At 53.2% G+C, this 27,416-nt stretch overlaps 4 protein-coding genes across 4 annotated transcripts; all 4 read right to left on the reverse strand.

Annotated features, from left to right (window-relative positions):
- Positions 1-1,908: 1,908 nt before the first annotated feature.
- Positions 1,909-4,245, reverse strand: LOC129634996 (cathelicidin-7-like). The gene is made up of 4 exons (XM_055557577.1): positions 3,976-4,245; positions 3,249-3,356; positions 3,025-3,096; positions 1,909-2,423 (listed from the first exon to the last, which is right to left on the reverse strand). The coding sequence occupies exons 1-4, from the start codon at positions 4,171-4,173 to the stop codon at positions 2,307-2,309; spliced, it is 495 nt and encodes a 164-aa protein (XP_055413552.1). The 5' UTR covers positions 4,174-4,245; the 3' UTR covers positions 1,909-2,306.
- A 2,895-nt stretch (positions 4,246-7,140) lies between these two features.
- On the reverse strand, positions 7,141-8,454 carry LOC129634888 (cathelicidin-1). Its single transcript, XM_055557327.1, has 4 exons — positions 8,257-8,454; positions 8,036-8,143; positions 7,815-7,886; positions 7,141-7,230 (listed from the first exon to the last, which is right to left on the reverse strand). The coding sequence occupies exons 1-4, from the start codon at positions 8,452-8,454 to the stop codon at positions 7,141-7,143; spliced, it is 468 nt and encodes a 155-aa protein (XP_055413302.1).
- A 5,298-nt stretch (positions 8,455-13,752) lies between these two features.
- On the reverse strand, positions 13,753-15,110 carry LOC129634887 (cathelicidin-4). The gene is made up of 4 exons (XM_055557326.1): positions 14,913-15,110; positions 14,702-14,809; positions 14,493-14,564; positions 13,753-13,886 (listed from the first exon to the last, which is right to left on the reverse strand). The coding sequence occupies exons 1-4, from the start codon at positions 15,108-15,110 to the stop codon at positions 13,830-13,832; spliced, it is 435 nt and encodes a 144-aa protein (XP_055413301.1). The 3' UTR covers positions 13,753-13,829.
- A 5,558-nt stretch (positions 15,111-20,668) lies between these two features.
- Positions 20,669-21,966, reverse strand: LOC129634998 (cathelicidin-4-like). The gene is made up of 4 exons (XM_055557579.1): positions 21,769-21,966; positions 21,558-21,665; positions 21,349-21,420; positions 20,669-20,737 (listed from the first exon to the last, which is right to left on the reverse strand). Exons 1-4 carry the CDS (start codon positions 21,964-21,966, stop codon positions 20,669-20,671), a joined length of 447 nt encoding a protein of 148 aa, XP_055413554.1.
- Between the last annotated feature and the right edge of the window lie 5,450 nt (positions 21,967-27,416).

Consider the following 27,416-nt stretch of genomic DNA (forward strand, 5'->3'; position numbering starts at 1 on the left):
CCTCAGGAGACACGGGTTCCATCCCTGGTCTGGGAACTAAGATTCCCGACTCCTGCATACCACGCGGCACCAATGGGGGAAAATAATTCCATAGCAGCCATCTCAAATAGTTTTTTAAAAGGTGAAATTAATTTTATGGGCTTCCCTGGTAGCTCAGAGGGTAAAGAATCTGCCTGCAATGTGGGAGACCTGGGTTCTATCCTTGGGTTGGGAAGATCCCGTGAAGAATGTAATGGCAACCCACTCCAGTATTTTTGCCTGGAGAAATCACATGGACAGAGAAGCCTGGGGGACTAAATAGTCCATGGGGTCCCAAAGAGTCGGACAACACTGAGTGACTAACTTCACTTCTTCAACCCTACATATCTAAGATATTATCATTTCAACACATATGCAATGTTAAATGGTTAACAATAGGTTAGGTTCCCCCCCCTCCCCCCGTTATCTCTTTGACATTAGATGTGTTTTGCACACCTACAGCACATTTCAAAAGACGTTAAAAAGACGGTTAAAGCGAAATGTAGGCTCAGCACAATAATAACTTTATGTCGGGAGCTTTCCCGCTGGCTCAGCTGTGAAGAACCTGCCTCCAATGCAGGAGTCACAGGTTTGACCCCTGAGTAGGGAAGATTCCCTGGAGAAGGAAATGGTAACCCACTCCAGTACTCTTGCTGGGAGATCTCATGGAGAAAGGAGTCTGATGGGGTATAGTCCATGGGGTCGAAAGAGTCGGACGCGACTAAGCGACTGAACAACCACCTTGTGTCTGATGAAAAACAAGTTCTAGACTTCATTATTCAGTTGGATATTAATTAACAGGACGGAAGACTGTAGTTCTTCAGTAGCACTCGCCACAATTCAAGCGCTCAATTTTCGCCGCCAGCGGATTTGCCGCCGGAGTGGACGGCGCAGACAGGACCCCCGCGGCGGAAAGCGAAGCCAGGGACTCTGGGGAGGTAGCTATAAACCACAAGAACAGGGTACTGGACGAGGGAGGGAACGCCGCCCCACCCACAAGGAAGGCAAGCAGTTGGGAGAGGTGGTCGCATCCTCAGCGCGCCTCTCCACAACTCCTTAGGAAATCAGCCCCGCGTCACCCAGGCCCACGCCAGGCCTGCGCCTGAGGTCCGAACACCCGGGGAGGGGGGTGCGGGGGCGGGGGGCGGTCGCTCTCTTCCTGCCCTAGTACTTGGCCAGCTGGTCCACCTCGCAGTTCACGGGCAGGCCCAGGAACTGCTCCCGCGAGGTCCGCATCTGCTACCGGCTGGGCTACGCGGCAGCATCAAAGTTACCAGCAACTGTATCCAGCTGCTAAAAGATAGCGGGGGCCCTGCCCTACTAACGAACAACGCAAAGGCAAGGAAGTGAGTCTGCAGAAAGTGCGTCACGGCGCGGCGCGCAGCCTGCCGGGAAGCGTAGTTTGGGGCCAGAATGCGACTCTAGTGCAACGGATGAGGACTGTCATTGTGCATTGACCTGCTCAGTCCTCTTCCAGCACGTTTTTTTTTGTTTTTACCACCAGTACCCACAAGCAAAACATAGTGTTGTTTCCACGCTTTTGGACATTATATAAGTAGCCTTATTACATATTTACTAGCTCATTTTGCACAATTTCTTTGTTTTGTTTTGTTTTTCAATGATACACGGTAATCCATTTATTTGTGTTCACTGCTGTTTGGTATCTATTGAAGAAACAGACCAACACTCCAATTGGATATTATCATATATGTCTCCCTGCACACCCATGGAGAGTTCTCTATGTAGCAGTTCACAAACTTTTTGCTGTAATAATCCTTTCACACTCTTTAAATATTTTTTCCAGTTTCATTTGAGATATAATTGACATACAGCACTACAAATTTCAAGTGTACGCATAACGAATTTACTTACCTATATTGTAAAATGAGTACCACAGTAAGTTTCCTTAACATCCGTCATCTCATAGAGATACAAAAAACAAATGAGGTCTTCTCCTTGTGATGAGAACACTTAGGCTCTACTCTCTTAACAACTTTCAAATATACCATACATCCGTGTTAGCTATGGTTGTCATTACATCCCTGTAACCGCATACCCTCCTGAAAGGAGGCCTGCCTCACCCATCCGGGAGTTAATAGGAGTGATCTCTGTCTGTCTGTCTCTCACACACACACATACACTCAAGAGGACTCGCAGAGTTAAGGACCTGGTCCTGGTATGACTGAGAGGGAAGAGAAGTGAATTTGAATGTTGATGAAGTTGTTTTTAGAAGAATTTATTTTTCAGAGTCCAGAAGTCTGAGCCAGGATAACCTGATCCAAAGGACTTCATCCCCTGAAGATATCTCCGATTTTCCCACCAATTCTCCATGCTTTTTCGAGAATTTTCTGCCCACCTCTCCGGACTGAGTCCCACAGCCGTCTGAATAGCCCCACGCTCTGAATCTGTGAACCAGGTGGAAATAGTTGCTTTGGGGGATTGGCTCAGCATTAAAACCAGACCCCTTGCCACTTGAACACTCCAATTCCTGGGCCACATCAGGAAGCTTGGAGCCCCAGTTTACCTCCCATATGATGTTTGGAGCCTGTGGTTAAATCAACACACCACAGATAGATAAGCAAACCAAGGTCCCTTAGGTGACAGGGGGCTTCCCAGGGTCACAAGCCCATCCCAACAAAGCTGGAAGGGAACCAGGAGTTGAGAGCTCATGATTTGAGTCAATGAGTTTCAAACTTCAGCATCGAAAGAAGCCCCTGGAGGCTTTGTGAAAATACAAAGGCTGCCCCCTATCCAGGAGTCTGATTCAGGAGATCTGAGTGGGGCTGAGAATCTGCCTCTATGTCAGTTCCCAGTTGGGGACCCCAGTAGGGAACCACTGCTCTAAGGGACACAGAGCCAGGACTGGAGACCTGGGGCTCGGGGGAGGGAGGGGCCAGGGTAGGAGAACCTTTCTCTGCCCTGGATGGGGCAGCGGGTCATTGGGCCAAAGGAAATTCCACAACCCACCCCTCTAGCAGTCCTCACAGTACAAAAGGGGCCACTTACGTCATTACAGGTGATGTCGAAATCACCCCTGATCCAGTACCAGGTGACTGTCCCCACACACTGTTTCACCAGCTGGAAAAGAAGGCTTGAAGTCAAACTAGAAACTCCAGGCAATATCTCCCAGCCACACCCCACCTCACCCCAGGGACTGCAATTCTTTCCCAGAAGCCCCCTGTTCAGCTCCCTGAGAAGCATTCTCCTGCTCCTTCAGCCCCCAGGCTCACCCCATTCTCCTTGAAGTCACACTGCTCCACGGGCTGCTGGGTCGTCCTGGGGCACACGGTCTCCTTCACCCTGAAGCTCACAGGCTTTGGGATGTTTGGGTTCCCATCCTGATCCAGGAATAAAATGGGGAGACTGGGCTCGGCTCATGTTTCCTTCTCTGATCTGTCTCCCTGTCCCCCACCCGACGACAGCCTCTCCAACCCCCTATGTGTCCGGCCCTGGGCTTGGTGCCGGGAGCACAGGGGAAGGGGACAGAGCCCGTGCCTGGCCTCATGGGCACACAGAGAGCAGGAGCGGCCCTCACAGCAGCGCTGATGGCAGCGCCTCCCCTCAGAGGGGCTGAGGGAGGTCAGGGCCGCCTGCAGGGAGGGCCCTTGTCACTGGAGCCTCCAGGCTGACGGAGCTCCCCCTGGCAGACAGACACCAAGGTTCAGGGGGACTTTAGCAGAGAAGTCACCTCAGTGACCCCCTCCATCCCTGGAGCTCCCAGAAGTCCAGGGAGCCTGAGCCAGGTGTGCAGGGCGCCTGTTCCCACAGCAGAGATGCTAAGACAGGAAGCCTGGTGCTGGGAGATGACCCAGGTCTGGGAAGGTGTCCTAGAAGAGGTGGGAACCCATGTAGTGGGAAAAGTGACTTCCTGACAAGAGAACCAGCCTTAGTGAAGAGGGCGACAGTGCCGAGGATGTCAGGAGACAGATCCCCTTCCCAGCCCCCTCCCCAACTCACGTCCTTGGGAGGCGGGTCTAGCTCCAGGAGGCGGAAGAGATTAGCTTCTGAGGACTTCTCATTGAACTGATCCACAGCACGAAGCACGGCCTCCCTGTAGCTGAGGTCCTGGGCACTGGCCGAGGGCAGCACTAGTCCCAGCAGCAGTAGCCACAGTGACCACCGTCCCAGGGAGAGGCTGGCCCTCTGGGTCTCCATGGTCCCTAAACTGCCTCCTCCCAGCCTGAGGGGCCCTCCTTTTATGCTCAGCCTGGGCCCTGATGCAAAGGCTCAACCAGGACTCTTCCTGACCCTCCCCATCCCTGCCTTCCTCCCAGGGTGTGAAGTGGACTTGCCTCAGCCCCTGCTGTTGCTTCATGGGATTGCTGGGTAGTAGGCAGGGAGGCCCCTGTGCAAGGTGAAGAAATGGTTTCTCCATCTCCCTGACAATGTCTTGGGCTCTGCTGTGGTCCATGGGAAGTGTCACAGGCAGGCTTGCCCAAGAGGATTGAGTACTCCAGGAGACGGAAGGGCCAGGCACTGTCTACATCTCCTCGGCTTCCCCTCTATGGTCTCTCAGGATTCAGGATAAAGAAGTGCATTGTGCACTCAACCTTCAGCTCTCAGTACTGCCTAGAACCCAATAGGGAGTCATTTAATGATGCTTGACAGTACTATTCACAACTTAAGACTTACACACACAGCTAGTCCCTAGGCAGACACAAAGCCCACACTATCTATTACTCTGTGCCCAAGCCTCAGAGAGTGAGTCCCATTTCTCCCGTCTCCTGGATTCCTCTTCATTCATTCTCTCAGTTTAATAACGTCTTGTCCTCAGACCCCACAAAACATGGTGTGTTGTCCTGGCCCCTCCCCAACAGAGCCTGAGGAAGTGTTACCTACACCACCTCCAACAATTCTTTGCTGGCTTACATTAGGCTGAGCAGCCCTCCCTAGATCCAGAGGCCACACTCAAGCCTTGTCTTATCTCCACAGGTTCTGGGGACCCCCTGTCTTCCTGAACTTGCCCCTGACCAATTCTCCCTTGCTGTGCCCTCCTGGGTCCCCTCCTCCCTGGGGGCTTCTGCTGACTCTTCTCCAAGGACTCCCCTCTTAGGAGGCAGGGCTGGCTGAGGATCATCCAGGCTGCTTCTCCTCCCACTCCTCACACATTCCTGGGGATGGCCCTTCTCAAGACACCAGTGCCCATCACACACATACGGTCTTTGCCTCTGGTTTCAAGACTCCCATAAAGAGCCTGATTGTCCGCACTGGGCTGTTGGCTGGGTACTGCCACAGAAGCCCTGAGCTGGAAGCATGGGAGCCCCACCTGCTCCTTCTTCCTCCTGAGGACACTCCCCTGACCTCCCAGCACACCTGCCCTGGGCCTACCCTGTCTTCTCTCCTCTCAGTGAAGCCACAACCTCCAGACACCACCTTCCTCGAATACCAGCTTCTCCCTGACCACTGTCCACCCTCCATGCTATTTTCTAAGGCTCCAACACACTGCCCGTTTGACCCTGCCTCCCCAGCCTACAACCCCCCACCCTGGCATCAGGGCCTAGACGGTTGCTATTCATAGTTTTTCTCACCCCAGACTTGCGGGCCTCGGGTGTCAGGCTGTCCCATCACCCAAATCCCTCAGGCCACTCAGAGCCTCCTGCTTCTCCCCACATCTCTGCCCCTGATATCTCTCTGCTTGCCCTGCTTTACCTCCTTGGGAAGCCTGCAGGGATCTGCAGGCACAGAAGGCACCTCCTCCTCTTTTCTGACATAGGACATCAATCTTCTGGACATCCCTTCTAATTTGACCCCCAAGTGAATCCATGTCCAGTCATCTGGACAAGTCACCAAGCAGAGTGGCCAGCGCTGGGGTGTGGAGGGAGTGCAACTGGGAAAGATAATAAGCCAAAATATTAAAGGGGCCCAGAGGCCGTGAAGCAAATTCGAATCCAGTTTCCCTTGGGATGGCCACGTGACTGCCGTCAAGGGGTAGCTCATGGCCTCTGTGGGCCTCTGGGACTCGGGACAATTGTCTTGGACACCACGGAAGATGGCAGCTTGGATGGATGGTGGTGGTTACACACTCAGCCTTGGAGAGGAACGAGAGGTGGGCTTCTGGGCAGCCTGGTTTCCTTGTCCAGGTTTGACCCTGCACTGTGGTCAAGTTGTATCCTTTTCCCAAATCAAAGGCTGAAAGCGACTTGATTACAATAGAGCATAATCAGCAATACACGTAGTGACAGGTTCTGGTAACCCTGAAATCCTCTCTTTGCTTTCCTGCCTCTGGGCCTTTCACTCTTAGACACTTCAGACTGAAGCCCTCTTCCCCCGTCCTTCCCGGATCCTTAGGAGGGTCCACTTCCGGGTCCTCAGGATGCACTTCCTGTGATGTGAAAGGTGAAAGCTTCCGGCTTTCCTGGTTTAGTCCTCACTGCCTGTCGGAACTGAGGTCTGCTCAGAAAAGACATCACAGTCCTCATCTTAGAGTGGTTGCCCCCGCCTCCACACCTGGTATTTCAGAAATCTGCATGCACCTTTTCCCCAGCAAACTCAGGTATGAGCCCTGGTCCTGCATCGCCCCCTCCTTTGCTCCTCCCAGCCAGCGTCATGTCCATGAGACTCATGGGCATTGCACCTGCAGGCTGAGCCCTGAGACTCAACTGCGTCTCTCTGAGTGCTTCACAAGGTGAGAAGCATGGCCCCTTGTGGACTGTCAGCTCCATGCGAGCAGGAGCAGCATTCCCACCAGCACTGCACACACAGCAGGTCTCCTTAGGTCCTACTGGGTGTTGGAGGAGGAGGGCAGAGTGGGGCGGGTGAAGTGTTCGGGAGGCGCCCAAGAATGGAGACGCTGTCCTGGAGCTCCCGAGGCTACTGCCTCCCGCGTGGAAGGAACAGGGCCCTCACCCTTCTCTGTGTTCACAGGAGTGATCTCACACACACATACACTCATGGACACACACACAGACACATAGGCACACACACACACGGGTACACACACACAAGACATGGAATAGTTCAAGATTCTTTCTGGATAACTGTGAGGAGAGGAGACAGTGAAATTGAGACCTTGAGGATATCATGTCACAAGAATTTATTTTTCAGATCCAGTATTATTTGAGGCAGAGTAAGAAAACCCTTAGGACTCTTTGCTGGCTTATGACAGAAATCTACAAGAGCTGATTATCTGCAAACCCTTATCACTACGAATCGACAAAATCGGGCTGCCTGTGGTGGTGCCCATGGCTGCTTTGTAATCCTGATGCTCTGGTGCTGTGAAACAAGAAAAACACAGGCTGCTTGTTGGTACTGCATCACCATCAACCCAAGATCCCTCCCCACCTGGCCTTTCCTGTTTCAGGGTCACACCAGGATCCTCAGGCACAAGTTCACCTCTGGCTGTGATATTTGGAGCATGGGGTGGAATCCCCACACTCACAAATAGATGAAGAGACTAAAGGAAGACAAGGGCTTCCCAGAGTCACAAGCCCATCCCAGCAAAGCTGGAAGAGAGCAGAGGTTGAGGGCTCGTGACTCTCAAAACTTGAGCACAGTCAGAATCCCTGGAAGTCCTGGGAAAAGACAAATGGTCAGATCCCACCCCAGAGTCCAACTCAGGTGGTCTGACTGGGGCTGAGAATCTGCCTTTCTGACAAGTTCTCTGGGTGGGGACCCCAGGAGAGAACCACTGCTCTAAGGGACACATAGCCAGGAAGGGAGATCTGGGGCTTGGGGAGGGAGGGGGCAGGATAGGAGGGTCTTTCTCTGCCCTGGATGGGGCAGTGGGTCATTGGTCCAAAGGAAGTTCCACAACCCACCCCCACAGCAGTTCCCACAGTACAGAAGGGGCCACTTACATTATTACAGGTGATGTCGAAGTTACCCCTGACCTGGTCCAGGGTGACTGTCCCTTCACAGCGTTTCAGCAGCTGGAAGGGGAGGCTCAAGGTCAAAGTGGAACCACCCACCCCCAGGCCATAAGCTCCCAGCCTTACACCAGGGGCTGGGAACCTTGCTCGAAGCCCCCTGTTCAGCAATCTGGGAAGCAGCCTCCTGTGCCCCCAGCCCCCAGGCTCACCCCATTCTCCTTGAAGTCACACTGCTCCGGGGGCTGCTGGGTGGTCCTGGAGCACTCGGTCTTCTTCACCCTGAAGCTCACCCGCTTCGGGCTGTCCGGGTCTTCATCCTGCTCGAGGATCAGAGTGGGGAGACTGGGCTTGGGCTCAGGCTTCCTTCTCTGCTTTGTGTCCCTGTTCCCCCACCCAGAGGGTCCCTTCCCCATCCCCCTCCCTGACTTATATCCTGAGGAGGCTGTTCCAGCTCGAGAAGACGGTAAATGTTAGGTTCTGAGGATTGCTCATTGAGCTGATCCACAGCACGAAGCACGGCCTCCCTGTAGCTGAGGGCCTGGGTGCTGGCCGAGGGGAGCACTAGTCCCAACAGCAGCAGCCACAGTGACCACTGTCCCAGGGAGAGGCTGGTCCTCTGGGTCTCCATGGTGCCCAGTCTGCCTCCTCCCACCTGAGGGACCCTCCTTTTATGCTCAGCCTAGGTCTGATGCAAAGACTCAACCTGACCCGCCCCATCCCTGGCCTCCTCCCAGGTGCGAGGTGGACTTGACTCAGGCTTTGCTGTTGCTTCATTGGATTTCTGGGCAGTGGGCAGGGAGGCCCCTGTGCAAGGTGATGAAAGGGTTTCTCCATCTCCCAGACAATATCTTGGCCTCTCCTGGGGTCCATGGGAAGTGTCACAGGCAGGGTTGCTCAAAGGGGTTGAGTCCTTGAGGAGAGGGAGGGACCAGGCACTGTCTACATCCCCTCTGAGTCCACACCATGGGCTCCTGAGGATCCGGGGTAAAGGAGTGTATTCAGCAGTCAGCCTCCACCTCTTGGCACTGCCTGGAACCCAGTAGAGAGTCACTTGACATTTGGTGAGTGGATGACAGTACTACATCTCAAGATGTACACACCAGCCAGTCCCTAGGTAGACACAGGGCCACACCATCGTCTCTGTGTCCAGCCCTCAGACAGTGAGCTCCATTTGTCTCCTCTCCTGGATTCCTCTGCATTGCTCTTCTCAGTCTAAAAATGTCCTGGCCCCAGAACCTACCAAACCTGGCCTATTGTTTTGGCTGCCTCTCATCTGGCCTGAGAAACAGTCATCTGCACGCTTCTTTGCTCTGTTTCACCCTCAGGCCATCGCAAGCTGGACAGCCCACCCTAAGTACAGGGGCCGCACTAAAGCCTTATCTTTTTCTTCACAGGCTGCAGAGTCCATCTGTCCTCCAAACACTGATTCTCCCCTGTCGCTTCTCTCCTGGGTCCCCTCCTCCTCTGTGGGTTCTCCTGCTGAGTCTTCTCCAGGGAGTCTCCTCTTAGGAGGCAGGGCTGGCTCGGGTGCATCCGGGCTGCTTCTTCTCTCAGTTCTCACATGTTCCAGGGGCTATCCCTTCCCTTTTCAAGACACAAGTTCTCATGCACACATGGCTCTGGGTTCAAGACTCCCATGAACACCCTAGTTGTCCGCACTGGGCTGTTGGCTGGGTGCTGCCGCAGGAGCCCTGAGCTGGAAGCCTGGGAGCCTTACCTGCGCCTTCTTCCTGAGGACACTCCTAGACCTCGTACCACTCCTTCCCTGGTCCTACCCCATCTTCTCTCCTCCACCGGGGAGCCAGAATGCCCAAAGTCCTCCTCTGTGTTCCTGGCTCTTCCCTGACCACTGTCCGCTGTTCATACCATAGTCTAGGGGGCTTCTGCAAATCACTGATTTGGGCATTTCACCCACCTCATTGAGCCAGAGGCATTAGTGTCTGGATGGTTGGGTCTCTTTATTGTCCTCACTCCCCACCCTACAGGCCTCAAGTATCGGGTCCCAAGCCACCCCGATCACTCAGGCCTGTTGGAGCCTCCAGCTCATCTCCCAACTGTGCCTCTGGTCCCTCTGCTTGTCCTGGCCTTCCTCCTTGGAAAGGCATCCCTGATCTCTAAGAACACTCAGAATCTCTTCCTCTTGGCTCTCACAGCCCTGAGAAAGTTTCTTCTCATTTGACTCCATGTCCAGTCGTATGGGTGAGACACCAGGCTTGAGGGCTGGTGCTGGGTGGTAGAGAGAGCACAGATGGGAGCTATAAGCAGCCAAAGTGTTAGAGGGGCTCAGAGACCATGAAGCTAATTCTAATAAGGCTTGCCTTGGGATAGCCATGTGACTGGAGGCCAGGGGTAGCTCTTGGCATGTGTTGACCTGTGGGACTCTGGGCAGTTGGCTGGTGCCCCTCGGAAAGTGGCAGGTGGATATGGTGCTGGTTACACATCGGCCTTGGAGAGAGAAGGAGAGGTGGGCCTCGGTGCACCCTGGTGACACAGCCCAGGTCTTGCCCCACTGGCCTCTTGGTCAAGCTGTATCCTTTTCCCATGTCAAAGAAGGAAAGGGAGATGATTACAATAGAAAATAACTAGCAATACACATGGTTACTGGCTATTAGGTAAGCCTGAAACCCTCCCTGTGCTTTCTTGCCTCTGGGCCTTTGCATTGGCTCACACTTCAGACTGAAGTCCCCTCCCCCATCCTCCCTAATTCTGTGTAGGGTCCTCATGTGGTCCTTGATGGCACCTCCCATGGTGAGGAGCATATCTTCCATGCCCTGAGCAACCAGCTTTTCTGGCTTAGTCCTCACAGCCTGTTAGGGCTGAGGTCTTCTCAGGAAAGACAGCACAGCCCTTGTCCCCAGCCAGCATGTCCCCACTCTGCATCTGATCCTTGAGAAACCCGCGTGCACCTTTCACCCCAACAAACTCTAGTAGGAGCTCTGATCCTGCATGGCCTCCTCCTTTGTTCCTCCCAGCCATATTTCCTGTCCATGAGACTCGGGGCAAGGAGAACCAGAATCCAGTCCCAAACAGTGCCCCCAGACCTCTGGGAACACCCCCCAGCTCTCTGTGTAGGTCATTTAATGAGGAAAATGAGACCCACAGGTAAACCATTCAATCAAGGACCCCCCTCACTAGGAAATGGCAGACTCAGCAGGGTGACCCAAACCCTCCCTCAGGGAGGCGCTCTACCCTGGGACGAGCTTAAACCTCACCCCAAAAGCCCTGGAACTGGCGTTGAACCCCTGCTTTAGGACTCACTGAGGAGGGAGCTGGGCTCTCATGTCCCTTCACAGGCAGTCACTTACACAGGCCAAGCGCAGAGGAGACAGAGTATCCCAGCCGTCTCCTGGGGAGGGGGAAGCTGTGAAGGCAGCTGTGAAGGGACCTGAGAGCCATTACCATCTACCTCCCACAGTCGCAACAGCTGAGGGTCCTCAGGGCAGCCGCCCAGTGACAGGATCTGAGCAGGACACTAACAATGCCTACTGCCCAGCGCCCCACCCAGAGACCAGCATCCCTCGGGCCCACCCCAACCAAAGGGGTCAATACTGAACTGTCATCTCCCCACACACACATCTCGTACCTACCCCCAGGTGTCGAGTAGCCCGGGACCGTGCTCTCACAACCCACGCCCGCATGGTCCAGCCTGTCAGGGCACCAACCTGCCTTATTTTGTCTTCAGTACCTCATCCCAGGCAGCCCCACACTCTCTCAGCCTCTAGAGAGGCTCCTCCCTCCTCTCGGGGCCACTGCCCTGGCCTGATGCTCAAAGCCATTAATGGAAGGACCTGATATTTGTTCTCTGGGGGAGTAAGAGGTCCAGGGATCGAAGAGCAGACACTCAGAAGCCAATCCCCTTAGAAGGCGCTGAGTAGGCCTGCAGACCTCCCTGCCAGGGACCACTTCAGCTCCCTGCTCTAGGATTCAGATGGAACCAATGTGAGCATCCACCCCTTTCTGCTATCAGTGGTTACCTGCTCATGCTGAGAGCCTCCTCCGCAGCAAGGAACGTCAGGTCAACGCCAATGTAGAATATGAAAGGACGAGACTGGCCCGAGGCTACAGGTGGGAGGCCTGGGAGCAAGATGGGCAATCATGGGGAACGACTGAAAAGAGAAGTGACCTGCACAGATGTCATGTCATCCTGACGAGTGGTCCCTCTCTCCGGTGGGGCTGGGATGTGCCAGCGGTGACAGGCCTAATGTGGAGCATCTGCCAGTTTCCATGGTGTAAATATTTCCACCGTGGCTGATTTCAAGCTACCAAGAATGTAACAGCCAGCTCAAAAAACAAAACAAAACTGACTATTTCACACTTGGCTCTACCAAGCCCGGATCCTCGGGCACAGACACAATACAGCTCTGAGTTTGTAGGGCTTACCGCCACAGCATATGACGATGTAGAGAAGACGCACTGCTGCTGCTGCTGCTGCTGCTAAGTCACTTCAGTCGTGTCCGACTCTGTGCGACCCCATAGATGGCAGCCCACCAGGCCCCGCCGTCCCTGGGATTCTCCAGGTAAGAGCACTGGAGTGGGTTGCCATTTCCTTCTCCAATGCATGAAAGTGAAAAGTGAAAGTGAAGTCGCTCAGTCGTGTCCGACTCTTAGCAACCCCATACCACAGCCCACCAGGCTCCTCCGTCCATGGGATTTTCCAGGCAAGAGTACTTGAATGGGGTGCCATTGCCTTCTCCCAAGAAGACACACAGGCTTCCTCTAACCTGTCTGCAATCAACCCACCTGCTCACCAAGAGGAGACAAGCCTGACAGGTAACAAAGTAAATGCTCTGTGAGATCCTACCCTCTGTCCCTCTCAGACAGGGGAATATGTCTTGGTTCACAGTGGCCCAGAAGGGGACTGAAGGCAAGCCTTTAGAGGAAGGAGTTTGTTTGCGAGGTAATTCCAGAAAAAGCCAGCAAAGTGTATACAGAAGAGTCAGGGCAGGATGAGTGAGAAGGAGACATTTCAATAAACAGGCAGTAAATTGGATGACAGGAGCTCAACCCAGCTGGGGACCTCAGGCAGATGTGTGATACGTCCGGAGGTGGGCCCCCGAGGGAGTGAGGAAGAGGAGATGTTTTTACAGCAAGTTCCCCCAGTGGTTAGTTGAAGCTGCTCCTGATACAAACTCCGTAGTGCTTCCTGTCTGCCTCAGAGCAAAGGTCAGCTAGAAAATGGGGAGTGGGCAGGACACGGACAGTGTCTGAAACACACAGGCAAATAGACATGGGATCTCTGTGTCACTCTGTCTCTCACGCCCTCGTGGAGAAATCTTCACCCCGATGAGCAGGATACTTCTTTTTAATGGTACAAATTTTTATACTACGTGATCGCTAAGCACAAACCCACCCCTGACATCTGAGACCCAGCTGAAGAAACAGTATTGAGTCTAAATGCCACAGAAAAGCCAGGAGGGATGGGCTATTTCAGAATTCAGATTGTCGAGGGCAAGAGGTACGTCCTGGGTGTTGCACCTGCAGACTTATCCCTGAGACTGAACTTCTTCTCTGTGAGTGTTTAACAAGGTGATGCGCCTGGTCCCTCATGGACTGTCAGCTCCACATGAGCAGGAGCAGCAGCCCCACCAGCTCTGCACCCGTGGCAGGTCTCCTTACATCCTACTGGGTGTTGGAGGAGGAGGGCAGGGGCAGGTGAAGGGCTCGGGAGGGACCCGAGGGTGGGGAGGCAGTTCCTGAGCTCCTGGGGCTGCTGCCTCCCCCGTGCCCTCCTAGAAGGAACAAGGGCCCAGGCTTCTCTGTGTTCACAGGAATGATCTCACACACACACATACACACATACACATAGATGCACACACATACGTGGGGGACCTTCCAGAGTTAGGGATATGGTCCTGATAAATGGGAGAAGGCGAGACAAGTGAAATTAAAGCCTGGAGGAACCTGTTTTCACAAGAATTTATTTTCACTGTCCAGAAGCCTGATTCTGAACAAATGACCACTTAAGACTCTTCCCCAGGCTCAGGATCTGACAGCTCTTCTCCATCAACCTTTGAACAAAAGCCGCCATATCAATATCCAGGGTATGGCGACACTCTGGAGCTGTGAAAAAGGAAGCCACAAGCTTCTTTTGGGACTGACTCACGATTAACACTTGACAGCCCCCCCCACACACACCACACCTCTACTTTCCTGGCCTGCCCAAGGAGCCTTGCAACCCCAGGTCACGCTCTGGCTGTGACCCTTGGAGCATGTGGTTGAATCTCCATACCACAGACAGACAGGAAACTGAGGCCCACAGATGGCATGGGGCTTCCCAGGGTCACAAGCACATTCCAGCAAAGCTGGATGAGAGCAGAGGCTGAAAACCCATGACTGCAGTCAGTGTGTCGTAAGCTGAGCTCAGTCACAATTCCCTGGAGGTCTTGGGAAAATCCAAATGGCTGGGCCCCACTCCAGTGTCAGATTCAGGAAGTCTGAGTGGGTCCTGAGAATCCATCTCATGTCAGTTCCCAGATGGGAACCCCAGTAGAGGACCACTGCTCTAAGGGAGGCAGCCCCAGGGCTGGAGACCTGGGGCTTAGGGAAGGAGGGGCCAGGGTAGGAGGGCCTCTGTCTGCCCTGGATGGGACAGCGGGTCATTGGTACAAAGGATGTTCCACACACTATCTTCCCTAGAAACCCCCCAGTCCAGAAGGGACCACTCACCTCATTACAGTTTAGGTCAAACTGGTCATTGGACGGGTCCAGGGTGACTGTCCCCACACACTGCTTCACCCGCTGGAAGGAGAGGCTCAAGGTCAAACTGGAATCCCCTTGGCCATAACCTCCCAGCCTCACCCCAGAGACAGGAAACCTTCCCAGAAGCTCCCTGTTCAGCTCCCTAGGAAACATTGACCCCCAACCCCCAGCCTCACCCCTTTCTCCTTGAAGTCACACTGCTCCGCAGGCTGCTGAGTCGTCCTGGGGCACACAGTCTCCTTCACCGTGAAGCTCACAGGCTTTCGAGTGCCCAGATCTGCATCCTGGTGATGGATTAAAGTGCGGGGGAAACTGGGTTCAGGCTCATTTTTCCTTCTCTGATCTGTCTCCCTGCCCCTCACCTAGGCAGTCCCCTCCCCAACTCACATCCTTGGGAGGCGGGTCTAGCTCCAGGAGGCGGTAGAGATTAGCTTCTGAGGACTGCTCATTGAGCTGATCCACAGCACGAAGCACGGCCTCCCTGTAGCTGAGGTCCTGGGCGCTGGCCGAGGGTACCACTAAGCCCAGCAGCAGAAGCCACAGTGACCACCGCCCCAACGAGAGGCTGGCCCTCTGGGTCTGCATGGTCCCCAGTCTGCCTCCTCCCAGGTGAGGGACCCTCCTTTTATGCTCAGCCTGGGCCCTGATGCAAAGGCTCAACCAGGAGTCTTCCTGACCCGCCCCATCCCTGCCCTCCTCCCAGGGCGTGAGGTGGACTTGCCTCAGCCCCTGCTGTTGCTTCATGGGGTTCTGGGCAGTTTGAAGGGAGGCCCCTGTGCAAGGTGAAGACATGGTTTCTGCATCTCCCTGACAACTTCTTGGTCTCTTCTGGACTCCCTGGGGAGTGTCACTGGCAGGTTTGCTCAAAACGGTTGAGTCCTTGGAGAGGGAGGGAGTCAGCAATCTCTTACACCTGCACACCGGACAACAGTTTGAAGGACTTTGCATGCGTGCGTGCTAAGTCACTTCAGCACGTCCAACTCTTTGTGACCCCATGGATTGGAGTCCACCAGGCTCCTCTGTCCATGGGATTCTCCAGGAAAGTATACTGGAGTGTGTGGCCATGCCCTTCTCCAGGGGATCTTCCCTATCTAGGGAAGACCCATACGTCTTACATCTCCTAACAGGCAGGCGAGTTCTTTAGCACTAGCTTCACATGGGAAGCCCTTAAAGGAGTATATTCAATAATAAATCTCCTGCTCAAGGCTCTTGGCCAGTAGCCACTCAGCAACTTTCATGAATGATTGACAGTATCATCATGTCTAGAGCCTAACTCCCCCTCAACCCAGTACCGAGGCAGGCATCAAGGCCTCACCATCCTGTCCTATGGGGTCAGTTCTCAGCCAGTCAGGAGCTCAGCTCCATCTGTCCCCTCTTCTGGACTCTTTTGATGACTTTCTCAGTCATATATTTCCTATGGGCAGATGCCTGGGCTGTTACCCTGGTACCTCCCCAGCTAAGTATGAGGAAGTATCATCTGTATCATGACCACAGTTCTTTGTTCTCTCTCACAGTGAAGGCAACCACAGGATGGACAGTCCTCACCAAATAACTAGGTAAGGTTAAAGCCTTCACGTTACGCAGTTTCTAGAGAGTATGTTCCTAGCTCTCCCTGACCACTGTCCGCCCCCACACCATTGTCTAGGGATCCTGCAAACCACTGATTTGACCATTTCACCTGCCGCCTTGAGTCAAGCGCAACAAGGTTTGCAGCTTGATGCTCGGTGTTGTCCTCTCCCACTGCCTGCAGGCCTTGGGTGTCAGGCTCCCCTGTCCATCCCAAACACTCAGGCACCTCAGAGCCACATGCTCGTCTCCCATCTCCTCCCCTGACCCCTCTGCTTGCCCTGACCTTCTTCCTTAGGAAGCCTTCACTGATGTCCAAGGAGATTCAGCAACTCATTTATCTTGGGTCCCGCAGCCTTCAGGAAGGTTAAAGCTTTACTTTACGCAGTTTCTAGAGAGCATGTTCCTAGCTCTCCCCTGACCACTGTCCACTCTCCATAGCATTGTCTAGGGGGCTTCTGCAAATCACTGATTTGGGTATTTCACCCACCTCCTTGAGCCAGGGGCATAGTGTCTGGATGGTTGGCTCTCTTTATTATCCTCACTCCCCACCCTACAGGCCTCAGGTATCGGGTCCCAGGCCACCCTGATCACTCGGGCCCGTCGGAGCCTCCAGCTCATCTCCCAACTGTGCCTCTGGTCCCTCTGCTTGCCCTGGCCTTCCTCCTTGGAAAGGCATCCCTGATCTCTAAGAACACTCAGAATCTCTTCCTCTTGGCTCTCACAGCCCTGAGAAAGTTTCTTCTCATTTGACTCCATGTCCAGTCGTATGGGTGAGACACCAGGCTTGAGGGCTGGTGCTGGGTGGTAGAGAGAGCACAGATGGGAGCTATAAGCAGCCAAAGTGTTAGAGGGGTTCAGAGACCATGAAGCTAATTCTAATAAGGCTTGCCTTGGGATAGCCATGTGACTGGAGGCCAGGGGTAGCTCTTGGCATGTGTTGACTTGTGGGACTCTGGGCAGTTGGCTGGTGCCCCTCGGAAAGTGGCAGCTGGATGGATGGTGTTGGTTACACATCAGCCTTGGAGAGAGAAGGAGAGGTGGGCCTCGGTGCAACCTGGTTACACAGCCCAGGTCTTGCCCCAGTGGCCTCTTGATCAAGCTGCATCCTTTTCCCAAGTCAAAGAAGGAAAGGGAGGTTATTACAATAAAAATTACTAGCAATACACATGGTTACTGGCTATTAAGTAAGCGTGAAACCCTCCCTGTGCTTTCTTGCCTCTGGGCCTTTGCATTGGCTCACACTTCAGACTGAAGTCCCCTCCCCCATCCTCCCTAATTCTGTGTAGGGTCCTCATGTGGTCCTTCATGGCACCTCCCATGGTGAGGAGCATGTCTTCCATGCCCTGAGCAACCAGCTTTTCTGGCTTAGTCCTCACAGCCTGTTAGGGCTGAGGTCTTCTCAGGAAAGACAGCACAGCCCTTGTCCCCAGCCAGCATGTCCCCGACTCCGCATCTGATCCTTGAGACACCCGCGTGCACCTTTGCCCCAACAAACTCTAGTAGGAGCTCTGATCCTGCATTGCCCCCTCCTTTGCTCCTCCCAGCCATCCTTCCTGTCCATGAGACTCGGGGCAAGGAGAACCAGAATCCAGTCCCAAACAGTGCCCCCAGACCTCTGGGAACACCCCCCAGCTCTCTGTGTAGGTCATTTAATGAGGAAAATGAGACCCACAGGTAAACCATTCAATCAAGGACCCCCCTCACTAGGAAATGGCAGACTCAGCAGGGTGACCCAAACCCTCCCTCAGGGAGGCGCTCTACCCTGGGACGAGCTTAAACCTCACCCCAAAAGCCCTGGAACTGGTGTTGCACCCCTGCTTTAGGACTCACTGAGGAGGGAGCTGGGCTCTCATGTCCCTTCACAGGCAGTCACTTACACAGGCCAAGCGCATAGGAGACAGAGTATCCCAGCCGTCTCCTGGGGAGGGGGAAGCTGTGAAGGCAGCTCTGAAGGGACCTGAGAGCCATTACCATCTACCTCCCACAGTCCCAACAGCTGAGGGTCCTCAGGGCAGCCGCCCAGTGACAGGATCTGAGCAGGACACTAACAATGCCTACTGCCCAGCGCCCCACCCAGAGACCAGCATCCCTCGGGCCCACCCCAACCAAACGGGTCAATACTGAACTGTCATCTCCCCCCACACACATCTCGTACCTACCCCCAGGCACCGAGCAGCCTAGGACCGTGCTCTCACAACCCACGCCTGCATGGTCCAGCCTGTCAGGGCACCAACCTGCCTTATTTTGTCTTCAGTACCTCATCCCAGGCAGCCCCACACTCTCTCAGCCTCTAGAGAGGCTCCTCCCTCCTCTCGGGGCCACTGCCCTGGCCTGATGCTCAAAGCCATTAATGGAAGGACCTGATATTTGTTCTCTGGGGGAGAAAGAGGTCCAGGGATTGAAGAGCAGACACTCAGAAGCCAATCCCCTTAGAAGGCGCTGAGTAGGCCTGCAGACCTCCCTGCCAGGGACCACTTCAGCTCCCTGCTCTAGGATTCAGATGGAACCAATGTGAGCATCCACCCCTTTCTGCTATCAGTGGTTACCTGCTCATGCTGAGAGCCTCCTCCGCAGCAAGGAACGTCAGGTCAACGCCAATGTAGAATATGAAAGGACGAGACTGGCCCGAGGCTACAGGTGGCAGGTCTGGGAGCAAGATGGGCAATCATGGGGAACGACTGAAAACAGAAGTGACCTGCACAGATGTCATGTCATCCTGACGAGTGGTCCCTCTCTCCGGTGGGGCTGGGATGTGCCAGCGGTGACAGGCCTAATGTGGAGCATCTGCCAGTTTCCATGGTGTAAATATTTCCACCGTGGCTGATTTCAAGCTACCAAGAATGTAACAGCCAGCTCAAAAAACAAAACAAAACTGACTATTTCACACTTGGCTCTACCAAGCCCGGATCCTCGGGCACAGACACAATACAGCTCTGAGTTTGTAGGGCTTGCCGCCACAGCATATGACGATGTAGAGAAGACGCACTGCTGCTGCTGCTGCTGCTGCTAAGTCACTTCAGTCGTGTCGGACTCTGTGCGACCCCATAGATGGCAGCCCACCAAGCCCCGCCGTCCCTGCGATTCCCCAGGTAAGAGCACTGGAGTGGGATGCCATTTCCTTCTCCAATGCATGAAAGTGAAAAGTGAAAGTGAAGTCGCTCAGTCGTGTCCGACTCTTAGCAACCCCATGGACTGCAGCCCACCAGGCTCCTCCGTCCATGGGATTTCCAGGCAAAAATACTTGAATGGGGTGCCATTGCCTTCTCCCAAGAAGATGCACAGGCTTCCTCTAACCTGTCTGCAATCAACACACTTGCTCACCAAGAGGAGACAAGCCTGACAGGTAACAAAGTAAATGCTCTGTGAGATCCTACCCTCTGTCCCTCTCAGACAGGGGAATATGTCTTGGTTCACAGTGGCCCAGAAGGGGACTCAAGGCAAGCCTTTAGTGGAAGGAGTTTGTTTGCGAGGTAATTCCAGAAAAAGCCAGCAAAAGTGTAGACACAGGAGTCAGGGTAGGATGTGTGAGAAGACGTGCCAATAAGCAGGCAGTAAATTGGATGACAGGAGCTCAACACAGCAGGGGACCTCAGGCAGAGGTGTGATACGTCTGGAGGTGGGCCCCTGAGGGAGTGAGGATGAGGAGATGTTTTTACAGCAAGTTCCCCCAATGGCTAGTTGAAGCTGCTCCCTGATACAAACTCGCTAGTGCTTCCTGTCTGCCTCAGAGCAAATGTCAGCTAGAGAATGGGAGGTGGGCAGGACACGGACAGTGTTGGAAACACACAGGGAAATAGACATGTGACCTTCTGTCACTCTGTCTCTCATGCCCTCGTGGAGAAATCTTCACCCCAATGAGCAGGATACTTCTTTTTAATGGTACAAATTTTTATACTACGTGATCGCTAAGCACAAACCCACCCCTGACATCTGAGACCCAGCTGAAGAAACAGTATTGAGTCTAAATGCCACAGAAAAGCCAGGAGGGATGGGCTATTTCAGAATTGATTGTCGAGGGCAAGAGGTACGTCCTGGGCGTTGCACCTGCAGGCTTATCCCTGAGACTGAACTTCGTCTCTGTGAGTGTTTAGCAAGGTGATGCGCCTGGCCCCTCATGGACTGTCAGCTCCACGTGAGCAGGAGCAGCAGCCCCACCAGCTCTGCACCCACGGCAGGTCTCCTTACGTCCTACTGGGTGTTGGAGGAGGAGGGCAGGGGCAGGTGAAGGGCTCGGGAGGGACCCGAGGGTGGGGAGGCAGTTCCTGAGCTCCTGGGACTGCTGCCTCCCCCGTGCCCTCCTGGAAGGAACAGGGGCCTCAGGCTTCTCTGTGTTCACAGGAGTGATCTCACACACACACATACACACATACACATAGACACACACACATACGTGGGGGACCTCCCAGAGTTAGGGATATGGTCCTGATAAGTGGGCGAAGGCGAGACAAGTGAAATTAAAGCCTGGAGGAACCTGTTTTCACAAGAATTTATTTTCACTGTCCAGAAGCCTGAATCTGAACAAATCAGACACTTAGGACTCTTCCCCAGGCTCGGGATCCAACAGTTCTTGTCCATCAACCTCGGAATCTGCGCCACCATGGCCATGGCCATGGCCATGGAAAGCGTATCCTGACACTCTGGAGCTGTGAAAAAGGAAGCCACAAGCTTCTTTTGGGACTGACTCAAGATGAACACTTGACAACCCCCCCCACACACACCACACCACACCTCTACCTTCCTGGGCTGCCCAAGGAGCCTTGCAACCCCAGGTTACGCTCTGGCTGGGACCCTTGGAGCATGTGGTTGAATCTCCATACCACAGACAGACAGGAAACTGAGGCCCACAGATGGCATGGGGCTTCCCAGGGTCACAAGCACATTCCAGCAAAGCTGGATGAGAGCAGAGGCTGAAAACCCACGACTGCAGTCAGTGTGTTGTAAGCTGAGCTCAGTCACAATTCCCTGGAGGTCTTGGGAAAATCCAAATGGCTGGGCCCCACTCCAGTGTCAGATTCAGGAAGTCTGAGTGGGTCCTGAGAATCCATCTCATGTCAGTTCCCAGATGGGAACCCCAGTAGAGGACCACTGCTCTAAGGGAGGCAGCCCCAGGGCTGGAGACCTGGGGCTTAGGGAAGGAGGGGCCAGGGTAGGAGGGCCTCTCTCTGCCCTGGATGGGACAGCGGGTCATTGGTACAAAGGATGTTCCACACACTATCTTCCCTAGAAACCCCCCAGTCCAGAAGGGACCACTCACCTCATTACAGTTTAGGTCAAACTGGTCATTGGACGGGTCCAGGGTGACTGTCCCCACACACTGCTTCACCCGCTGGAAGGAGAGGCTCAAGGTCAAACTGGAATCCCCTTGGCCATAACCTCCCAGCCTCACCCCAGAGACAGGAAACCTTCCCAGAAGCTCCCTGTTCAGCTCCCTGGGAAACACTGACCCCCAACCCCCAGCCTCACCCCTTTCTCCTTGAAGTCACACTGCTCCGCAGGCTGCTGAGTCGTCCTGGGGCACACAGTCTCCTTCACCGTGAAGCTCACAGGCTTTCGAGTGCCCAGATCTTCATCCTGGTGACGGATTAAAGTGCGGGGGAAACTGGGTTCAGGCTCATTTTTCCTTCTCTGATCTGTCTCCCTGCCCCTCACCTAGGCAGTCCCCTCCCCAACTCACATCCTTGGGAGGCGGGTCTAGCTCCAGGAGGCGGTAGAGATTAGCTTCTGAGGACCGCTCATTGAGCTGACCCACAGCACGAAGCACGGCCTCCCTGTAGCTGAGGTCCTGGGCACTGGTCGAGGACACCACAAGCCCCAGCAGCAGAAGCCACGGTGACCACCGCCCCAGCACGAGGATGGCCCTTTGGGTCTGCATGGTCCCCAGTCTGCCTCCTCCCAGGTGAGGGACCCTCCTTTTATGCTCAGCCTGGGCCCTGATGCAAAGGCTCAACCAGGAGTCTTCCTGACCCGCCCCATCCCTGCCCTCCTCCCAGGGCGTGAGGTGGACTTGCCTCAGCCCCTGCTGTTGCTTCATGGGGTTCTGGGCAGTTTGAAGGGAGGCCCCTGTGCAAGGTGAAGACATGGTTTCTGCATCTCCCTGACAACTTCTTGGTCTCTTCTGGACTCCCTGGGGAGTGTCACCGTCAGGTTTGCTCAAAACGGTTGAGTCCTTGGAGAGGGAGGGAGTCAGCAATCTCTTACACCTGCACACCGGACAACAGTTTGAAGGACTTTGCATGCGTGCGTGCTAAGTCACTTCAGCACGTCCAACTCTTTGTGACCCCATGATTGGAGTCCACCAGGCTCCTCTGTCCATGGGATTCTCCAGGCTAGAATACTGGAGTGTGTGGCCATGCCCTTCTCCAGGGGATCTTCCCTATCCAGGGAAGACCCATACGTCTTACATCTCCTAACAGGCAGGCGAGTTCTTTAGCGCTAGCTTCACATGGGAAGCCCTTAAATGAGTATATTCAATAATAAATCTGCTCAAGGCTCTTGGCCAGTAGCCACTCAGCAACTTTCATGAATGATTGACAGTATCATCATGTCTAGAGCCTAACTCCCCCCCCCACCCCATCCCACCCCAAGCCAGTACCGAGGCAGGCATCAAGGCCTCACCATCCTGTCCTATGGGGTCAGTTCTCAGCCAGTCAGGAGCTCGGATCCATCTGTCCCCTCTTCTGCACTCTTCTGATGACTTTCTCAGTCATATATTTCCTATGGCCAGATGCCTGGGCTGTTACCCTGGTACCTCCCCAGCTAAGTATGAGGAAGTGTCATCTGTATCACGGCCACAGTTCTTCTCTCTCACAGTGAAGGCAACCACAGGATGGACAGTCCTCACCAAATAACTAGGTTAGGTTAAAGCCTTCTCTTTACACAGTTTCTAGAGAGTATGTTCCTAGCTCTCCCTGACCACTGTCTGCCCCCCACACCATTGTCTAGGGATCCTGCAAACCACTGATTTGACCATTTCACCCGCTGCCTTGAGTCAAGGGCAACAAGGTTTGGAGCTTGATGCTCAGTGTTGTCCTTTCCCACTGCCTGCAGGCCTTGGGTGTCAGGCTTCCCTGTCCATCCCAAACACTCAGGCACCTCAGAGCCACATGCTCGTCTCCCATCTCCTCCCCTGACCCCTCTGCTTGCCCTGACCTTCTTCCTTAGGAAACCTTCACTGATGTCCAAGGAGATTCAGCACCTCATTTATCTTGGGTCCCGCAGCCTTCAGGAAGTCTCCTCTGATTTGACCTCAAGTGAATTCCTGTCCCATGCCCTGTTGGGACACCACGCTGGGGTGGCCAGCATGCGGGGTTTTGAGAACGCAGCTGGCTGAGAGGATAATGGACCAAAGCAATAGACAGGCCACAAGCCAAGAAAGAAATTCTTGTACAAGTTTCAGGAGGAATTGTCATGTAATTGTGAGTTCTGGGTTTGCTATTGGTCTCAGTTGTTCCTGTGGGACCCTTGGGGACTTGGCCAGGGCCCCTCAGAAGGTGGCAGCTGGATGGATAGTGCTGGTTACACATCAGCCTTGGAGAAGGAAGGAGAGGTGGGCCTTTGTGCAACCTGGTTTCACAGTCCAGGTATTTCCCAGTGGCCTCTTGGTCAAACTGTATCCTTTTCCCAACTCAAATGAGGAAAAGGAGATGTTCACAGTAGAAAAGATTTGGCAATACACATGATTACTGCCTACTAGGTAAGCCTGAAACCCTCCCTGTGCCTTCTTGCCTCTGAAGCTTTATATTTGCTCATACTTCAGACTGAAGTCCTCTCTCCCATCTTTGCAAGCCCTTAGGATCTCACAGTGAGCCTCTGGGAGACCATGACATTTGAGCAGGAAGTGAGCTGATCCCATCCAGACATCAACTTCTGGGAGGATGGAGGACTGGGCCCTTCGCACAAGGCCCACACACCTCCCTTTCCTGGGTGCCTCTGTGTTCCCTCCTCATGGACTGGCTTGTCCTAGCAGAGGTCTTCTGTCTGCCCACGGGTGCACTGGGAAGGTAGAAACAGCCCTTCCAGCAGGTCCTCCCAGGTTTTGACGAGTACGTGCTTTGGGAAGTAAAGACATATGCTACTCAGTTTTATCACCAACAGCGGACTCCAGCTGTGTGTTCAGGTACCAACTCTCCTACCTGCAGTTCTCACTGCCTCAGCAGCACAGACAGGACAGGGCAGGACAAGCATAGGAGGCATCAATACTCTGGCAGGAACGTCTACTGGTTTGAAGCTACCAAGAGCTTAAAATGAAAGTGAAAGTCATTCAGTCGTGTCTGACTCTTTGCAACACTATGGACTGTACGGTCCATGGAATTCTCAGGCAAGAATACTGGACTGGGTAGCCTTTCCCTTCTTCAGGGGATCTTCCCAACCCAGGGATTGAACCAGGATCTCCTGGATTGCAGGAAGATTCTCTACCAGTTGAGTTCCAGGGGAGCCACCAAGAGCTTAACAAGCAGCTAAAAAAAATCCTGACCATCGAACAATTGGCTCTGGCAAGCCTGTATCACTGACACAAACACAACGGAGCCCTCAGTTTCCCTATAGGGTTTCCTCCCACAGGAAGGAGTGATGTAGAGTGAGACACATGAGGTTCCTTTCAGTTCAGTCAGTTCAGTTGCTCAGTCATGTTCAACTCTTTGCAACCCCATGGACTGCAGCATGCCAGGCTTTTCTGCCCATCAACAACTCCCGAAGCTTGCTCAAACTCATGTCCATTGAGCCGGTGATGCCATTCAACCATCTCATCCCCTGTCATCCCCTTCTCCTCCTGCCTTCCATCTTTCCCAGCATCAGGGTCTTTTCCAATGACTCAGTTCATTGTGTAGGGTGGCCAAAGTATTTGAGCTTCAGCTTCAGCATCAGTCCTTCCAATGAATATGCAGGACTGATTTTCTTTAGGATTGACTGGTTGGACCTCCTTGCAGTCCAAGGGACTCTCAAGAGTCTTCTTCAACACCACAGTCCAAAAGCATCAATTCTTTGGCGCTCAGCTTTCTTTATGGTCCGATCTCAAATTCATACATAACTACTGGAAAAAGCATAGCTTTGCCTAGATGGCCCTTTGTCGGCAAAGTAATGTCTTTGCTTTTTAATATGCTGTCTAGGTTTGTCATAGCATTTCTTCCAAGGAGCAAGCATCTTTTAATTTCATGGCTGCAGTCACCATCTGCAGTGATTTTGGAGCCCAAGAAAATAAAGTCTGACACTGTTTCCATTATTTCCCCAATTATTTGCCAGGAAGTGATAGGACTGGATGCCATGATCTCAGTTTTTTAAATGTTGAGTTTTAAGTCAGCTTTTTCATTCTCCTCTTTCACTTTCATCAAGAGGCTCTTTAGTTCTGCTTCGCTTTCTGCCATAAGGGCAGTGTCATCTGCATATCTGAGGTTATTGATATTTCTCCCAGCAATCTTGATTCCAGCTTGTGCTTCATCCAGCATTGAATCCAGCATTTCTCATGATGTACTCTGCATATAAGTTAAATAAGCAGGGTGACAATATACATCCTTGACGCACTCCTTTCCCAACTTGGAACCAGTCCATCGTTCCATGTCCAGTTCTAACTGTTGCTTCTTGACCTGCATACAGATTTCTCAGGAGGCAGATAAAGAGGTCTGGTATTCCCATCTCTTTAAGAATTTTCCAGTTTGTTGTGGTGATCCACACAGTCAAAGGCTTTGGCATAATCAATAAAGCAGAAGTAAATATTTTTCTGAAACTCTCCTGCTTTTCCAATGATCCAGAAAATGTTGACAATTTGATCTCTGCTTCCTCTGCCTTTTTTAAATCCAGCTTGAGCATCTGGAAGTTCTCAGTTCACATACTGTTGAAGCCTCACTTGGAGAATTTTGAACATTACTTTACTAGTGTGTGAGATGAGTGCAATTGTGTGGTAGTTTGAACATTCTTTGGCATTGCCTTTCTTTGGGGTTGGAATGAAAACGGACCTTTTCCAGTCCTGAGGCCACTGCTGAGTTTTCCAAATTTGCTGGCATATTGAGTGCAGCATTTTAACAGCATCATCTTTTAGGATTTGAAATAGCTCAACTAGAATTCCATCACCTCCACTAGCTTTGTTCTTAGTGATGTTCCCTAAGGCCCACTTGACTTCGCATTCCAAGATGTCTGGCTCTAGGTGAGTTATCACACCATCCTGATTATCTGGGTCATTAAGATCTTTTTTGTATAGTTCTTCTGTGTATTTCTTGCCACCTCTTCTTAATATTTTCTGCTTGTTAGGTCCATACCATTTCTGTCCTTTATGGTACCCATCTTTGCATGAAATGTTCCCTTGGTATCTCTAAATTTCTTGAAGAGATCTCCAGTCTTTCCCATTCTATTGTTTTCCTCTAACCTTCCTGATTCAGCCCCACCTGTTCACCAAGAGGAGCCAAGCCTGACAGGTAGCAGAGTACATGCTCTGTGAGATCCTGCCCTCTGTCCCTCTCAGAGAAAGGGATCTGTGTCTTGGTTCAGGTTGACCCAGAAGCAGACCTAAGACAAGCATTTAGCAGAAGTAGTTTGTTTGGGAGGCAATTCCAGAAAGCTCGAGTAGGGATGTAGAGACATGAGACAGGGTAGGACCTGAGTCAGAAGAGTACGTTCAATGAAGAGGTCACTGAAGTGCGTGGCTGAGACTAAAGCCAGTTGGGGACCTCAGACAGAGGTGTGACACATCTGGGAGTGGAACACCCAAGGAGGGAGAAAGAAGAGATGTTTTTCCATCAAGTTCCCCCAATGGTTAGTTGAAGCTGCTCCCTGGATTCAAACTCCCCTGGGCTACCATCTGCCCCAGAGCAAAGGTCAGCTAGAAAATGGGGAGTGGGCAGGACATGGGCAGTGTCTGATCACTGAGGCAAACAGTGGTGTGATCTGTGTGTCACTCACAGAGACGCAGTTCAGTCTCAGGGCTGAGCCTGCAGCTGCAATGCCCAGAACAGTCTCTGTGAGTGTTTAACAAGGTGGGAAGCCTGGCCCCTTGTGGACTGTCAGCTCCATGCGAGCAGGAGCAGCATTCCCACCAGCACTGCACACACAGCAGGTCTCCTTAGGTCCTACTGGGTGTTGGAGGAGGAGGGCAGGGGTGGGTGAAGGGCTCGGGAGGGACCCGAGGGTGAGGACGCTGTCCTGGAGCTCCTGGGGCTGCTGCCTGCCTCGTGCCCTCCTGGAAGGAACAGGAGCCTCACGCTTCTCTGTGTTCACACATACATACACACACACATAGACAAACACACAGACACACACAGAAACATAGACACACATGTACATAGACACACACACACACAGAGGCACACACACACAGAGTAGCCCTCTGAGAGTTAA

This window comes from Bubalus kerabau, chromosome 20 (genome assembly GCF_029407905.1).
Source record: "Bubalus kerabau isolate K-KA32 ecotype Philippines breed swamp buffalo chromosome 20, PCC_UOA_SB_1v2, whole genome shotgun sequence".
In the NCBI taxonomy this organism is placed as follows: Eukaryota; Metazoa; Chordata; class Mammalia; order Artiodactyla; family Bovidae; genus Bubalus; species Bubalus kerabau.